This window comes from Synchiropus splendidus, chromosome 18 (genome assembly GCF_027744825.2).
Source record: "Synchiropus splendidus isolate RoL2022-P1 chromosome 18, RoL_Sspl_1.0, whole genome shotgun sequence".
NCBI classification, from domain to species: Eukaryota; Metazoa; Chordata; class Actinopteri; order Syngnathiformes; family Callionymidae; genus Synchiropus; species Synchiropus splendidus.
The window spans coordinates 13,503,557-13,519,613 of record NC_071351.1 but is presented as its reverse complement, the minus strand read 5'-3'; the positions used below and the strand labels follow the sequence as shown (position 1 = coordinate 13,519,613).

General features: G+C 42.6%; 3 protein-coding genes across 13 annotated transcripts in view; all 3 read right to left on the bottom strand.

The window, feature by feature from the left end:
- LOC128749327 (serine/threonine-protein kinase WNK2) overlaps nt 1-523 on the bottom strand; it is a 28,460-nt gene extending 27,937 nt beyond the window's left edge. For 3 of the 8 annotated variants that reach the window (XM_053848813.1, XM_053848815.1, XM_053848814.1), the window contains exon 1: nt 64-523. The gene's annotated coding sequence lies outside the window, so the exon portion shown is untranslated. The remainder of the gene's footprint in view (nt 1-63) is intronic. The other 5 variants (XM_053848816.1, XM_053848817.1, XM_053848818.1 and 2 more) reach the window with 4 other exon arrangements.
- An 8,209-nt stretch (nt 524-8,732) lies between these two features.
- LOC128749629 (caspase recruitment domain-containing protein 19-like) lies at nt 8,733-11,818 on the bottom strand. 4 transcript variants are annotated; one of them, XM_053849395.1, is made up of 6 exons: nt 11,668-11,812; nt 10,465-10,691; nt 10,251-10,407; nt 10,136-10,183; nt 9,833-9,898; nt 8,733-9,761 (listed from the first exon to the last, which is right to left on the bottom strand). In XM_053849395.1, the coding sequence occupies exons 2-6, from the start codon at nt 10,654-10,656 to the stop codon at nt 9,661-9,663; spliced, it is 564 nt and encodes a 187-aa protein (XP_053705370.1). In that variant the 5' UTR covers nt 10,657-10,691; nt 11,668-11,812; the 3' UTR covers nt 8,733-9,660. The 4 variants fall into 4 exon arrangements, with proteins under 4 accessions (XP_053705370.1, XP_053705372.1, XP_053705371.1 ...); XM_053849397.1 differs by having other exon boundaries at nt 10,465-10,610; XM_053849396.1 differs by having other exon boundaries at nt 10,465-10,610; nt 11,683-11,812.
- A 137-nt stretch (nt 11,819-11,955) lies between these two features.
- On the bottom strand, nt 11,956-14,958 carry LOC128749628 (sushi domain-containing protein 3). Its single transcript, XM_053849392.1, has 5 exons — nt 14,696-14,958; nt 13,549-13,743; nt 13,298-13,439; nt 13,079-13,237; nt 11,956-12,606 (listed from the first exon to the last, which is right to left on the bottom strand). The coding sequence occupies exons 1-5, from the start codon at nt 14,775-14,777 to the stop codon at nt 12,372-12,374; spliced, it is 813 nt and encodes a 270-aa protein (XP_053705367.1). The 5' UTR covers nt 14,778-14,958; the 3' UTR covers nt 11,956-12,371.
- Between the last annotated feature and the right edge of the window lie 1,099 nt (nt 14,959-16,057).

The window sequence follows — 16,057 nt, the reverse complement described above, 5'->3', positions numbered from 1 at the left end:
GTGGTCCTGTTAAATACACGCACGAATGTCTGTGGCGTTTAACTGCGGTGGTTGTTCGCTTACCTTTGGGCTGGAAAAGAGGAACCTGGTCTCACGACACACGAGCCAAACTGGCAGGTTCCGAGCCCCGCTAACGCTAACCCGCCTGCTCACGACAACCAGTGGACTTTATCACGCCCTATCTGCCGACTACCCTCATTTTCATGGAGGGGAGCCACTCCGAGACCTCAAACGAATCGATATTCAGCCCGCGAAAGCCACATAGTTGAGGATATTAAACGACGTTTGCGTCCTCCAGAGTCATCGCATCCCTCCTGCAGCCGAGCGTCCCTGCGCCTGCGAGTTGTGCTCGCGTCAGTGGAGCACGAAAACGACGCGTTCCAAACGGTGTTCTTAATCGAGACGGCGTGGCCCGCTTGTCATCCTCGTCCCTCGTTTGGTTCGCGTACCGGTGTGGCAGAGAAATGTGTCTCATTCAGCTCACTGGCTTCCACGCCCATAGAAGTGGCTGCAGCCTGCGGGCCAATCAAAGCTCGCGCTGCCACAGCGCACACATGCTGCTGCACTGGGAGTTCTGCTGGGAAAACACCCCGGTCGCTCAGTTCCCAGCCAAGATGGGCTGTTCAGCCGATCAGCAGCGGATTTACACAGGAGGACTGGATATTAATATTCACTCATGCGCCTACTTTCTGTCTCTTATTCCCTTTGCGGGGTTTTAACAGTCAACAATTATATATTTTTACTAACAGAGGCAGCCTATTCTGAGAAGCTCCTATTGAAATTTGCTTTACATACTAGTTCAATAAAATAAATAAATCAGGGGTCAGTGTTGCCCTGTCATCCTGGACTTGGAGTAGATCCTGTTTTTATTTCTTATTTATTTTGTCGGGAAGTACTTTCCAATACAGTTGGGTGGAATTTACTGAACTGGACATTTGAAAACAAATACAATTAAAATCAGAAAAAGTTTCAGCCTTGCTCTTTGCTGAATAAAAAGACTAGCATGAAAGAAAATAATCGCTTCAGAATCAAATTTAATGCCATGGTCAGTGGGGATCCCACCAACTAGGAAAGTGTTTTGGAATAAAGTGCTGACAGAAAATAATATAAAATAAAAATTGGAATAAAGTGCTGACAGAAAATAATATAAAATAAAATAACACACAAAGTTAAAACATTTCATCTTATAGTTTAATAATGAAATATGCATTTCTCTGTTACTCCATAAGAGTGTTTTCATCCTGCAGTGAATGATGAGAAGCAGCAGGAAGAAGACGAACACAAGTCCATCCATTTAAATTCACTTTTATGAGGGGAAAAGAGGTCAGCTCTGTATTCTCCAAGACTCTGTCGCTGCACAATGGAAAAGCACAGAAGAAACGTCAGGAATTAAACCTGCATGCAACATTTCCATTCCTCCGAACAATAGAAGGAGGTGGACAAAGGCTGAGATAAATACGTAATGGAACCAGGAAAGTAAAAGTCACACACGTAAGACTTTGATACCTTATCTCGCAAGTGTTGTGCTCGGAAGGTTTGATTCAGGACCTGAAGGTTATGTGCCTTATCACAGTCACCTTAATTTCCAGTGCAGTTTGAGTAAAAGAGCTGTGCTTTCCCACCTTTGCTCCTTTATGAGGCAATTTTGTTGGGTGAAAGGGATTCCAGGACAACGCTTGTAAATAAATAAAGGTGTTGGAGCAACGTGAAAACGGCATCTATTATTTTTGCTTTCTAACGGAATCCCTGCAATAAACAGCCCTTTAATGACTTTATATTAGAGTGGAAAGTGAATTTTATGGAGGAAACAGTGGGCAAGAAACTGAAATAAAATGACTGGAGGAGCCTATCGACTTATATAGACGGCTCTCATCAAATGTTTGCACACCTGTCGGAGTCATCCTCATTTTTATTAAGATTTCTCTAAGTTCCATCAGTCCAAATGATAATCCGGTGTGAGGGTTTTTAAACATGTCTGCGGGTCATATGGAAGGAAGACACAGCACAAGTGCTAACAGTGATGGTGCTCTCCACAACAACACAACGCTGAGTCTCTCAAGACTGACTTAAAAAGGTTTAGAATGGACGACAAATCACTCTGTATGTGCCTTGTTTTTCATAAAATCAGGGGTCAAAGCCCTCATAATGATTACGTGACCCCCTCACACAATGGATTTGTCGATTATTAGTGTGAAGAATTATTCCCAAAATATCGGGGGCTTGAAAACTTCGTAAAAGTAATCATTTTTGTGACATCGATTTACAACTTAAGGCGTTAAAGGATCATAGATCTGTGTGATCACTGTCAGTTACAGTGCAGAGCCAATAGGATCAGCACCAGTCTGCCAGTTGAGGGAGTACAAAGACTCTCCACCGGCTTTTAATATCTCTTCCTTTGTTGCATTGAAACCTTAGACCCAGACTCAGATTACACCATCAGCACACTGTCGAGTATATTTTTGCCTTTCTTATTAATCAGTAAGCGCCGCGCTGCAGCGTTCCCGTCCTGACCAAGACAGCGTTTTCATTTTCTGAGTGCCACGGTGCCACAGAGAGCCCTACCAAACAGACATGTTTGCTTTGCTGTGTGTAAGGCTGTAAAACTAAAAGCCCTACAGAGAATCATGGAAATTAGATTTACAGTTGGGTCGATCCAGATCTGGAGGACGGCCAGAGTTTGAGGTGAGAAATACGCAGAGAGAGGGAGATTTCTCATGGGATGTGATGGATTGAAAGCAAAGAAGTGCTGATGTGTAAGAAAAAAAAGCACAATAGGATGGGAAGCACACGTGTGGGTGCACGGTGAGCATGTTTTCAAGCTACTGAGTTGCACTTTACATTCCTTTAATATCATACCATTTACTTTATTTTACTTCTGCAATGGTGGGAATCATGTCTTGTGATGGGGCGTTCAAGTTCACAGAGCTTATCGCTTTTTCTTGGCTATAACCCAAGCAGCCATTACGTAATTAAAATCTTTGGCTCCTTTTCAGTCCAGTCAAAAATGATGAATGAATTGCAGAATGATCAAAATGGGCCACTCTACTCGCTGCTGGAGGTGGCACTGCAATAATCAGGCTAACAAGTTGGAATTCCTGCATCATCGAGGCAATAGGCGTCAGTTTAGAAGTAGTTTTGACCTAACCCTAACCCCGCCACACTTTTTTTGCCAAGGGGCACAATGTCCCCACCACACACAAAGCCTGTAAACTATCGTAACCCCAGTTATTTTCGGACACTATTGAATGCATCAACCACACGCAGCCAACTAGCGCTTTACCTGAGAGCGAGAAAGAAATTCATAACAGCAAAAACTGTATCGGAAAAAGCACTCCCGCGGACCACCTGTGTAAAACAACCATATTTTCTTGTTTACTTGATAAAGTCAAGCAGGTAGCCTGAGTAGCAAAAAGTAAGTCTCAGTAAAGAGGGATTCTTAAGTAAGGATATACATTTACAAGTAAAAAAATATATATATCTTTCTTTAAAAAAAAAAAAAAAAAAAGCATACCAAATTTTGAAAAATATAAGACTGGATAAAGCAATAGTAACAATGACAGAAAAAGAAAAACAACAAGCAAACCCCTAAATAAAGCTGAGAAATAAATAAAATCAAATAAACCTCTACACCCCCAACATGTCTTCATGCATACAAATATATGAAGGCGTATATTCTTATATTATTATCATATATGTAGTAAGAAGATGCACAGTGTTTAGGACTGATGGAATCGCTATCATGGGGTCGCCTATGTCAAGAGATAGATCTAGGGCCATGTTGCCACCCACAAAACCTTTGAAGCTTGGGAGTCAGAAGTCTGGTTATCCAGCAGCAAATCTGCACATATCACATGTTGGGAAGAGGGTTCTGGACAATAGGAGGTCTTTATGTTGCCTTTGTGATCCGAACATTGATGAGCTGAGGGGAAGTGAAGGATGGGAGCTTGAATCTCATAGGTTCCTCTCCAAACAGCATGTTGAGGTCAAACGCCCTTCTCCATGACTGTGTTACTGTGAGTTCGAGCGAGGGCCCCCTTTATCACACAGCAGCATGATAACAGTGTGTGAGACTGCAGCTGAGAAACGTGCAATACGTGTCAGTGGAGGTGGAGAGAGAATGTAACCATGCGAAGACCATATAAAAAGTGAAGCACTCATATGACTAAGCCACTTAGCTGCGGATAGCAGTATATTTTGTGTCACTGAGTATTAATGAGCTGTTGAAACATATTCAACCCTCCAGAAAGTATTAAAATGAATACATAAAAAATGCAAATAATGACTCAAAGCAAATCGTGCAATCCTTTTCCCTTAAGTTATTATGATATTTCTTGGTCAAAATAGAGCTAGAATTTTGTTCTTTTTTTTGTTTACTATCTCCGACCCCGGACGTTCTTCTCAACGTTTGTCTCATAAATAGGAGTTAGAGTTCACATTTAAATTTGTTTCTTTTCAGGAAAGAACATGATGAAAATAATCTGTTGAAGCAGCCACCAGTGAAGTTGTGCCCACTGATGTTATAAATCCTCCAACAGATATTATTATTCAGCTGTAGCTGGCCCAGCCGCAAATTACAGGGTGCACATTAAACACTCCTCAGGAGGAAGGCAGTTTGTCCCGGCACTGCTCGACTCATCCGTCAGACCGCAGCTGCGACGACTGTGTTGTGAGAAAAAAAGGGGGAAGACGGAACATCACGACAGGGAGTGCTGATAATTTCATGTTCACTGGGAGAATTCTTCGACCTTGACCTGATGAAAACCTTCATTGCGGCTTGTGATCGTCCTACGGCTCTGTGCTATTGCTATTGTCTTCCTCTTTCAAGAGCAGAGTCCAGAGATTTTAGTGGCACAAACTCTAATCTCTTTATTACATAATCACTTGCGCACAAATCTGTGAGATTGTGACTTTTATTTATGGCAGTGACTCAGCAGACCATGTCTGAAGATACACAAGCTCACAAGCAGTAGCTTATGATGAGAAAACACAATGAACTTATGTCTTTGTCCATAGAACGTGCAGACGAAATCGGCATTTGCTATGCTGCACAAATGGTGGTATATGGAGGTTCATGCAAGCATGTGACCTCCTTTGTAGGTGGCAAGTCCCCCCAAAAAGAAGTCAACATTTTCTCCATTGCACCACATTATACACGTGATTTCATCACTAACACATCCATGATGATGGAAAGTAGATATATGTACGAATGAATGGAAAATTAAAGCTAAAAAAACTTTAGGATAGACGCAGCTTATGCAGTAAAAAGACTGCAGCACGTCCACCCTGATGATAAAGCTGATGTGTCAAATATTAAAAACGGAATTTAAACCTGTTATTCAGCGTTTTGAAGATTTTTTTTAACTTTTAATGTAATATGTTATATATTATACATAATGTTTTTTTAACCACAATAAATATTTAATTTTTATATTGAATTTATTTAATTAAATATTTACATTTTAAATATAATTAGTTAATTTTTAACCGGATATTGTTCAGTTACAAACAAAAAAAACAAAATTAAATGAAAGAAAACATTTAAACTCGTGCACTAGTTCTGACATTTGGCTATATCGCTTGACTCTTCTCCCTCAGAGGGATGTGACAGAATAATAATCTCAGCAGAACAAGCAGTGAGATGTGCGCAGCGGTGTCAAGATGCCGACGTGCTGGTGTTCCTCATGTATTTGTGGGTGTGTTACAAGAGTCTTGTCGCACCGCTAATGCTTCCGTCTTCAAAGGTCACTCCCATGTCACAGCTTCTGCATGTGCTCACGAGGTCAGAAAGATGATCCATGTCCTCACCGTCGCTGCTCTGGAAACACTCTCACTAACATGCCAGTCCACTGCAGAAGTTTCCTCCCAAGTGCTCATCAGTTTTTGTCTTATTCACATTGTACGCTTTCACACTCCAAGCTATAAACGTTATCGCAGCGGTAATTACTTCATCGCCGCTCATTAGCCGCCTCCTGAGGCCTCCCATCCATTTCTGAAGCCTTATTGAGGGAGAGAGAGGAGGAGCTCTTCTTCCATAAAGCTTTAGATTCTCGTACGTCACACTCTGCACTCGTCTCATAGCAGGATTGATGTCTCCGCAATGCTCACCCCATCACCAATGTCAAGTCCATTGACTCCTGACAAACAAGCCTATAACCAGCAGGACTCTAAATGTCACCATGACGACCGGGGGGGTCAGAGTTCACTTGGTCAGAGTGCTGCTGTCAGCACTCCTGGGACCTGCATGAGGGAGGTTCACTCGTGTCTGCGTCACGGGAAGCATTTGTCTGCATGAAATAGAAATGAGACAAACTGGCTGACTCAAGATCAGTCGAGTTGGGTCTATGGTTTGAAAATATTTGTGATTTTCTTTGCAACTTTGCCATTTGTCATCACCTTTTCTCAGACAAATAAAAAATATGAAAATAATAATAAAAAACAAATATTTTATTTTTACATTATTTTAAATATTTTAATAAAAAGTACATATAATACATTGTATAATCTATTTGATATTATATATTTTTAAAAGAAAAATATATGTATTTACATTATTATTTATTTAATCATTCATTTATTAAAAAAAAGAAAAAACGAAAACTGAAATTATCTATGTAAAACTGTGAGAAAACACTGTAGCAGGTTTACATGGTCCCTTCCATAGCTTCACACTGACCTCAAGAGGTCAGGGTAAATAGAGAAAAAAACCCCATTTTATTTACAAATACAACAGTCCCAAAACGTATATTTATATTCCCTTTGCAAAACAAGAAGTCTCCATTAATGTGAGGAAATTGCACCGGAGACCAAAAGGCAATATTAAATGGCTTAGTCGTGCACAGACATGTTGGCGGTCCAGCACGCAAACAAAGCAGCGACAGGCCGGTGACCCAGACTGTTTTTAGAGGAGGTAAATATTTGACAGGGTCTATTTGGGATGCAGAGGATTGACAAGCGCTGGATTACGTCTTGGTGTGTTGAATAAACTCTCAGGAGCTGTCACACATCAGTAAAAGCCAGCTCGGCCGTCCTCCTCACTTCCCTTGCTATTTTGAACCCTCTCACCCTCAATCCTTCAGCTTTAGTAGTGTCTAATGGAAGCAGTGGTGCGTGATTTGAGCGGCCTATATACTTCCTTCTGCACCAAACCTCAGGCAAAACACACAGATGCTCATGGAGCTGGGGCGGCTACTTTACGCCGCTTAACCTTTGGCAGCAAAGACGACAAATGCAGAATAATAAAACAACAGCGGTCCACCTTCTTAATCTGGTTGTTGAGAAGCTGCGTCAGTTGAGGTTGTTCAGCCCAAGGGCCAATTGTGGCCCTTGAGAAGGATGCGTGTGGCAGCCTCTGTCACCAAATGTGTCACTTGCTGCATGCTTAAATCTTGAATTTGAAACATGTTGCTCAACAAATCCAGGTTACTCACCAGTCAAACTAAAGACTGTACTGTTGTTGTGTAGCTTTACAAAAGGTGCTGTGTGAGCTGCAGAACTGTGCAGTTTGCATCCCCGCCGTCAGCATGTTCCGGCATCTCTTGACCCGACCTGACCCTCCCTGACCCGCGACCATCATTGACCACACCAGACCAGCAGAGAAACTTCCACCGGAAAACAACTTCCAAACATCTATTACCAGAACGCCCTTTGTCCCACACGGACACAAAAGTCTGACAGACTAACAACACACAAACAGAGGAGACATCATGTGACCCTGCAGTCGAGTTTAGCAAGAGAGCGGGGTTTTGTTTCCTGCCACTCTCTGAAGCCTTCCACCGCAGGACTCGTGGCTAACATTCAATTAGGACAATCTTTGGTTGCACCACGACTCAGCAGCTGTTGAGTCAAACACAACTGTGAACCTGCTTGTTAAATCTAATGAAGCCTCTTCGATGTCGCTAAAACCCCAATTAGTCAGCTGCAAGTGCCCTCACACTTCATCGCTCTTCCTTTCGGAACAGATAAATATTTGGGCCAAAGGACATTCTTCCTCCAAAATAATCTTTTCTAAGAACTTCCCTGACGTCACTCCAGGCCCTTTCCTCCCCCACAGCTACGATTGGTTACCGTGGTAACAGCCAGACTGGCAGATAGATGACACACACACACACACACACACACTCACAGATCCACTTAGGGCTCATCTGTCGATAGATAGATATACATAATAGATGTCTGCGGCTCGTGCGGTGGCTCAAACTTGACAGGACGCTCTCAGGTGTTTTTGAAGAGGCACACTTCAAAGAAGCAGAGCAAAATGACTCCGCAGAGATTCAGCTCTGATTGTTGCTTTTTATCAGCTCAAGTCGTCCCACGCTACTGAGACCGATTCCAGCAGTCATGAGAGAAAAGAGCAGTGCTCATGTTATTGGGTTTGTCTCGCTTACAGGAGACATTCCTCAGCCAGAGTGAGGAGAAATCACTGACGGAACCGATCCAGGGTCAGCACTGAGGTCTCCTGTTCTGTTATTTATAGTATTTATTACTATTTTATTTATGACCTAACATTGTGCTGTTTCAGTAATTTTTACTTTTCCTTTCATATTTTCTTGTAATTATTTTTAGTATTTTTAACATGTCACAACTATCACAAACTATTATCTCAAACTTTATTGCACAACTTTATTTTACCACCAAAATTAATTAAATTGTGACTCGGATTTGTGTACAATAAAACATATTTTTCCCAAGATTTACGTTGAATAAATATTTTTATTAGACTTTTAATAATATATTTTAGGTCAATGAAACGCAGTACAAATTTTGTTTGAATCTTTTAAAAAAGCTGTAAACCAAAAAAAGTAATGAATACGTCGCAATGCCGCTATCTGGCGGTTATAAATACGAACTTCGCACACAAACCATTTCTGGCACGGGTTGGTTCTGGTGCCCAAATAGACAGTTCTCGCACTCCTATACTCCAAAACACCGGGTGAACACTGTGTGCAGGCTGAGAATCACGCTTATGCTGAAGTGATACCATGACGACAGAGCAGGTCCCGCTTGATACATGACACCAAGAACAACAAGGAAAGTGATCAAACAAAGGGCAAACATGGGTTGTACAGACCAAACTGGACCGTGTTGAACTGCACCATGAAGATCATTTAAATGCAGGCTCACAATTTATTGTTGCATTCAATTCATAATTCAATTTGCCTGCCTTGTTGCGACGGCCCTAAAGCTGAACTCACTAGTTTGTGTGAAAATTGTTGAAGACAAAGCGCCTGTGAGGAGCTTGTTGAAAAGAAAAACAGCTTCAATAACAATACAATTTATTTCAAGATTTACTCTGAGGTCGATCATCTTGCACATCAGTGTCATCTTTGACAGTAAAGCAAATAAAAGTCGATTTGTTCGAGGTTATAGGACGTTTCTTAGCTGACTATATCCAAATTAAAATGACCTATTTGGATGCATATTGTAGAACAACAGCAGGTAAAGTTTGTAGTGGACTGGATGATGATGTCACACAGAGAACCTGTGGTAGATTCAGGGCACTGTTTGGTTGAAAACAGGTCACATTTTGGAATGTGGAAACACTACAGGAAACTGGTGACAATCGGTGTCATGACTCCTTTTGATTCAGAGCTTTCACATTTTTCTTTTCAAACAAGAGTTTTGGCAAACATGTCAGCACCAGTTGGTCAAGTCTTCCCATTTTCAAGCATCTGAGTAGTAGATGAATACTTTTTTCGAGCCTTTGCTGAGTCTTGCTGCAGAGCAGTGAAGAAAAAGCCCGGTGGATTTGAACCTCTCGTCATCTGGAAGCACGAGCAGAGAGAAGATGCAGTGAGAGACAAGGCCTATTTTGGGACTCCTGGCTTTGACTCACCGCCGCTGTAATAGAGGATGGCAGTGGCGAGAACAAAAGTGAAGCAGCTCAGGAAGAACAGTGGACCTGCACAGGAGGCAAACATAGATGAAATGTTTACATCCTTCAGCTGGATCACAGATGACCCTTGTTTTGTTGTTGGGAAACCTTTGGCTTACTGGACCACACGAAGGAATGCATGGGTTGTACACGTGAGCTGGACTGACCCACAAAACCAGAGGCGTGGATGTAATGGGATGATAATAGATGAGCGGAGGGGGCCACACATTTTTGTTTGGAGGCCCTCTGCTGGTCCAGACTCACCTCTGCTCTTCTCTCGGTGAGAGTAAGTGTCCGGCTCCGCCGCGGTCTCTAAAGAAGAACAGTTGTTGTTCCCAATAACTTCCATGTGAAACAAAAATGGACGTCTAAGCTCCACCTTTCAGTCTGAGCCTGGATGGAAGGTTACAGTAGATGTTCTCCGCGTGGATGTGGAGGCCCCTGTAGAACTCGTGACACGCCTCTTCCCCCTTCCAGTGCAGGTGGCTCAGCATCTCAGCGAGTCTGACCTTTGAGGGCACAGTCAGACTCCTGAACTGCAGGAGAAGCCTCAGTCATTCACTCGTTGTTTCGATCATTTCAACTCCGCTAACCCTCTGCGCCTCCTTGTCGCTAAGTATCTGCGGATAGATCCTGTTGAGCTGCAGCACCAGTGTGTCCACCATCTCCGAGTCCAGCCGCCCGTCCGAGCACAGGAACAGGAAGTCCCGGCGGAGCTGCTCGTGGTAGCTGCTGACCTCTGGGCGGGAGAGACACTTCAGACGACCTCCGAACTGCGGACTCATGTCAGAGCGCGAAAGAGAGGCGCACACTTCATGTCCTGCTGTAAGAAGTTACTTGATAAGCCGGACTCTGCAGCTGAAAATAGAGGTTTAATCTACCTGAAAGGTGAATACACCTCCGACTACTCTTGTGCTTAAGTGGCTTAAGCGAGCTGCGTACGATTAAAACAAGAAGAACAACAACGTAAATAAACAACTTCGATTTCATAATGTTTTAATTTCAAGTACAATGAATTAATATTTAATTTCAAGTCAATATCACTTGTCTCCTTATAGGTGGGAAATTCAATGTTGCATTTACAATTATTTCATTCATATTTTTCAAGTTTTTAACCATTCTTATGGTGCAATGTATGTTAAGTATCGCATTTATTTACAGAGAAAAGTATTAATAGTGCTGAGAATAATTTCAAAATATATACTTGGTAACACTTAGACTGGGCAACACATATTAGTTATTAATATGCTACTTACTTTATGATGCTATTCACAGTGAATTCACTCTAACTATATCGGGGTAAAATACAATCAGGCTTAAAAATAACAACATTATAAATTGCATGCTAGTATGTTGTGAATACACACATGAATACACAATTTATTTATGCTAATATATGTTCCCTAATCTGAAGTGACACTAGTGATTTAATCCTAACTTGCAAAGTAAAATAAGTTGCCTCAGTTAGTGAAAAAAAAGTAACATATTTGAAAAGTTTTACACATTAACTTCAATTGTTTATTACATCACACAATAAAGATTAAGTCTGTTATGTTAGGTTATTAAATATATAATGCTAAATATGACGATATAAAGCTACTGTAAACAGGCCCAAGTACAGTTTCCTCCCCCAAAACACACAAGCAGCTTATCTGAGCCATCAAAACTGGTGAACTGGTGGTGCTGGCTCCATCTGATGGATCTTAGTGGCACCAGCGCCAGTTCAAATTAGCTGTGCCCCAGCAGGAACAAATAGCGAGACCCCAAAAATAAAGCTATGAGACCATACATCTTACCCGTGATTCACAGACCTGCCATGCCGGAGGCTCGGAGCTTCCTCCCTCTGCCACCTCCTCCCAGGAGGATGAGTGGTGGTTGTCCGAGCGCTGTGCCAGTCTGGATCACGTGACCTTTGAGTTGCAGGAGGATTAGCGGTGACTGACTGGTGAAGTCAGGCTGCAGTTTTGAGGAGAACAAATTTCCTGTGAAGTGAAGGGCAGCTAGAAAGAGACATGACCAATGCAGCTTTCTGGTGACACCTTAGGTTCCCATAGGGGTCACGTCCAGGCAGGAGGCAGTCTGACTGGTTTCTGATCATTTATTCTTTCATTTACATGTCACTTACAGTGTTGGATCTGGACCTGATGATGAAGCCAACCAGCTCAGAACCTGACCACCAGTACGGCAAACATTCCACCACAGACCTTCAGTGCAGTTCAGTAGAAAGCCAATAATAACATTTAATGACAGACAACAAAAAGATTAAAATCTGTTTTCATCAGCTGCCTTCTGTAAGCCGTAAACGGTCTCCTTCTAATCCAATCTGTCAGCGGGAATCTCCATGAAGGGCAGGGCAATCCCCCCCAACAGTCTGAGCGGGCCAGCCCTGTGACACGAGCCACTTCTCCAGTGTTCCGGCAGAGGGCAGTGTGGAGCCACTGTTGACACAAAGGCACCGCATACTGGCCAGTTTCTTTGAGTAAAGCGTTCCAGCAGGTCCTCAGACTGATATAATCCGAATGGAACATTGTTTATTTCTCACACCGGCTCTGCCGGCTCCTGAGACTCTGCCTTGCTCGTACTGCCACTCGGCACCACGGCCTGCCGACACATGGCCGCCTCCGGGTGTTTGGTCGCAGGACGGAGGAGGTCTGAAGTTGGACGTGGAGTTTTGTGGTATGAGTGGTTGTCCACGTTCCAGACCAGGGAGAGAACGGAGAGGAGGGGGCTCATATCTGTGAGGGTTAAATTGTATCAGTAATATATGTATAACATATGTGTATACTGTATGTATAGCGCATGTGTAATACATGTATAATACATGATTAATATATGTCTAATACACGTGTATAAATGAGGAATATTTGAGCATTACGTATAATATATAAGTGTAGTGAAGTTGATGTATAAGTATAAAACGTGTACACTACAAGCGTACCACTTGTGTAGTAAATGAACAGCAGTAATAAATCATGTATATACATGTGTAATACCAAATATAAATATGTAATACATGTATAATTTAAGTGTAATGCATGCATAGTACATTGTGGAGCCCTACAGTAATTATTCACGTTTGAAATATCAGTTTGCAATGAGCACAATCAGACTGCAGGTGGCAGTAGCGTTCCAGATCTCAAGGAGAAGTTGCTGTACAGAGTACCTGTCAAATGAGTGACATATTTACACAGTCAAGTTTGAACTCACCTGCAGTTTGCCACGCTGTCACAGAAGACAGGATCGTGAGCGTTCCACACCGACAACTGACTGTTGTTGTTGTTGTTTCTGCCTCTGTGTCCCTGTCGAGGCCTCCTGGCGTCCTCCTGGTGGAGGGGGGACTCCTCCCACTGCCACAGATCCAGCTCCCTGCGAAGGATGAAGACATTTAAAACAGTCCACTGACCACTGCCACACGTCGCCTCCTACCTCTCCTTCTGTTTCCTGTCGCTCTCTTTGAGGCAGTCCAGCCAGCAGCAGGTGATGAACACCATGGACATGAAGAGTATGATCCCTGAGCTCACGATTGACGCGAACACGGCCACACGAAACCCAAAGTCGCTCAACATAGCTGCAGAGCGACAAAGAGAGAAGTGAATCTACACACTTCAGTGATTATTTTTCACCTCACTATTTGATTAAGAAGAGAGATTCATTTCAGGACTCTTTCGTCCACTTACGTTTACACAAAGGGGCTCCGACCCACGCAGTGGTGTTGCTGGTCATGACGCACTTCAGCTCACTCCCCACCAGCTTGTGCATGGCCGGACACTGCAGGGAGATGACAGTGCCCACGTTGGTGCCGTTGCCCTGGATGATCCGCTGAGTGCCCAGGGCCGGGAGAGGAATGGGGGAGCACTGGTTTTGTGGGAGACCTGGAGCGACAGATATTTTGGTAAGACGAAATATGACTAGCCCAAAATGGATTCCTCAGTTTAAGATGGGATAGGCTGCCTTCTTCTTTCAACTTTGTTTGCTTAGAAGCAGGAGGCATATGTACATACACGGAGGTTATCTGAGGCCAGGCCAAACACGCTGCTAACAGGAGAGCAGCATTAAGGGAGAGCGTTTTGTGTTGGTCTACACGCTGCTGGGATGCACTCGCATCATAAGAGGATCACTTCTTCATGACACAATCTGTCGGGGGCTGGAAATAAACAGTGGCATCAATTTGGTGATTTTCCAGCAGCAGGGCTACGATGGGTGCATCAATAACAAAACCTCTGTGGAGGAACTGTCGCGGTGTTGTCTGAGAGAGTGACTGAATAATTCCCACACAAGCATAGAAATGACAGAAGATCATTTTGCGGTGTGTGTTGGAAGAAAATATGGACTGACAGATCTGATCTGTCGATAAAAGTACTGAAAATGAGTGCTTTACATGAAAATGAAGATGGAAAATCACTCAACAGAAAAAGTAAGCAGTACTTGATGAGTACTTTCAGAAAGGACTGATAAATATATTTTACATTGCATTACCTCACCAGTCCTGCCCTCATGCTGTTCATTCATTTTAAACGCAAGTGACGAACTTTATTCCCGATAAAGGGATTTAATTATAGAAATTACAATGAATAAAACTACGTCATAAAACTACATAAAATACATCTCATGGGAATATCAACAAGCTATTATTTCCGCTTTATTTGACTTGCCTAACATTTTAAAACGCATTTTTCTTTTCAATTAAAATTATAATTTCAGTTCAAACGGATATTTGTCGACCCCAAACGTGAATTATTTATCGAAGAAGTGTCTCCTAAACTTCAACGACCATTGATATTTTTAAGTTTAATGGAGGAAATAAAATAATGACAGCGGACTCACCCGCATTATTGCGCTCCCAGCTGTTGTTCCGGATCAAGTCTCCTCTGGGCACATCTGCCACAGGCGCTGTAGCCGCGAACATGGTGGAGGAACACGAACACACTGGCGTGAAAAGCCCAGCGCACCTCAGTTCGGTAGCACTTCCGTCTTTCTCCGCTGGGAGTCCGCTGTCGTCTTGGTGACTTGACCCCGCCGACCTCCGACTGTGGGGTCTGACATCCACGCAGTCCACGCTCTGTGTCTCCACAGTTCCGTCTACTTGTCTGCCTCTTGCAATGCGCGCTCCCTGCGGACGTGCACGCGGTTGAAAAGCATTATGAGAGTTTGTGATTGGTGGAAACTTTGATGACGTAATAAATGGCTGCGATTTCAATTTTACGTTTTGTATTTTTAAAGATGAAACTTTTTAGAGTAAATTATCAGTTCATTCATAAAAAATATCAGTTTTTATATAAAGCCAACTGGCATTGCGTTCTCTTCCCTAAATTAGTTTAGTCTTTTATTTCAAATAAACATAGTCTTGTTGCACATGAGTGTTTGTTTTTTCTCCTCTAATCTTCACATTAAAATGGCAGACTTGTTTATATTTTACTGCAAAGTCAGGGCACGCTCAAGTCTGGTCTGCTGGTGGGTGATAAGTGTCTCCACGGAGCACAGGTTTCACCTGAGCAAAGCAGCTTCACAGCCCCCAACTTATCTGCACCGCTGAGTAAAAGCGCTTGGACCTGAAGAGTCATCAATATCTCACGAGTTTTGTTCTTTCCCATCGAGAGTTTTTCTTTGGTAAGGGGGCCGTGTGGCTTCATTTGACACCAGAGAGGAACTGGTTAGTGCTGGTTTTGCTATATGTGAAAACTAGTGAGTTTCACTGTCAGGCCATTCAAGTGTGACATGTTTTTCAAACCTAAAGTACTAATCTAATCTAACATTTCATTGCTTTTAAAAACAAAATACTGTATTAAACATGACGTTTGTATTATCAACTTTTAAAGGTTGCTTTAGAAACGCTTCCTGTACTGTCAGGAAATGACATCACGAGTGTGATTTCCTCAAGTTTCAACATCAAATTAGATGTGTACTTTGCTGAATATGGTGGTAAATATACTCAGCTGTGGAGAATCAGTTTAAAAAAACAAAAAAATGGATGGAAGTAGAAGATATAGAACCAAACTAAGATGATATTCTTGTTCTTCTGCTGATAGTTTATACTCCCAAAACAGAGGTGGAGTTTACCTCAGCTACTTGGGGCGGGAAGGAAGGGACACCTGGCCTCACCTTGGTGGAAAATAAGCTTGTTTTAATGTAACAAGTGCAAGACTTTCAAGCATAGTTTAAATCTAAGACTTGGAGCAGATCAACCCA

What these genes read in the sequence shown, in the direction of transcription:
- LOC128749629 (XM_053849393.1), bottom strand. Translation starts at nt 10,656, where the DNA reads ATGAGTCCGCAGTTCGGAGGTCGTCTGAAGTGTCTCTCCCGCCCAGAG. An exon ending in GCGACAAGGAGGCGCAGAGG is followed by an intron (nt 10,408 to 10,464) that starts GTTAGCGGAGTT and finishes CTTCTCCTGCAG; the next exon opens with TTCAGGAGTCTGACTGTGCC. An exon ending in CATCCTCTATTACAGCGGCG is followed by an intron (nt 9,762 to 9,832) that starts GTGAGTCAAAGC and finishes TCGTGCTTCCAG; the next exon opens with ATGACGAGAGGTTCAAATCC.
- LOC128749628 (XM_053849392.1), bottom strand. Translation starts at nt 14,777, where the DNA reads ATGTTCGCGGCTACAGCGCCTGTGGCAGATGTGCCCAGAGGAGACTTG. An exon ending in GACAGGAAACAGAAGGAGAG is followed by an intron (nt 13,238 to 13,297) that starts GTAGGAGGCGAC and finishes CATCCTTCGCAG; the next exon opens with GGAGCTGGATCTGTGGCAGT. An exon ending in GACAGCGTGGCAAACTGCAG is followed by an intron (nt 12,607 to 13,078) that starts GTGAGTTCAAAC and finishes TAACCCTCACAG; the next exon opens with ATATGAGCCCCCTCCTCTCC.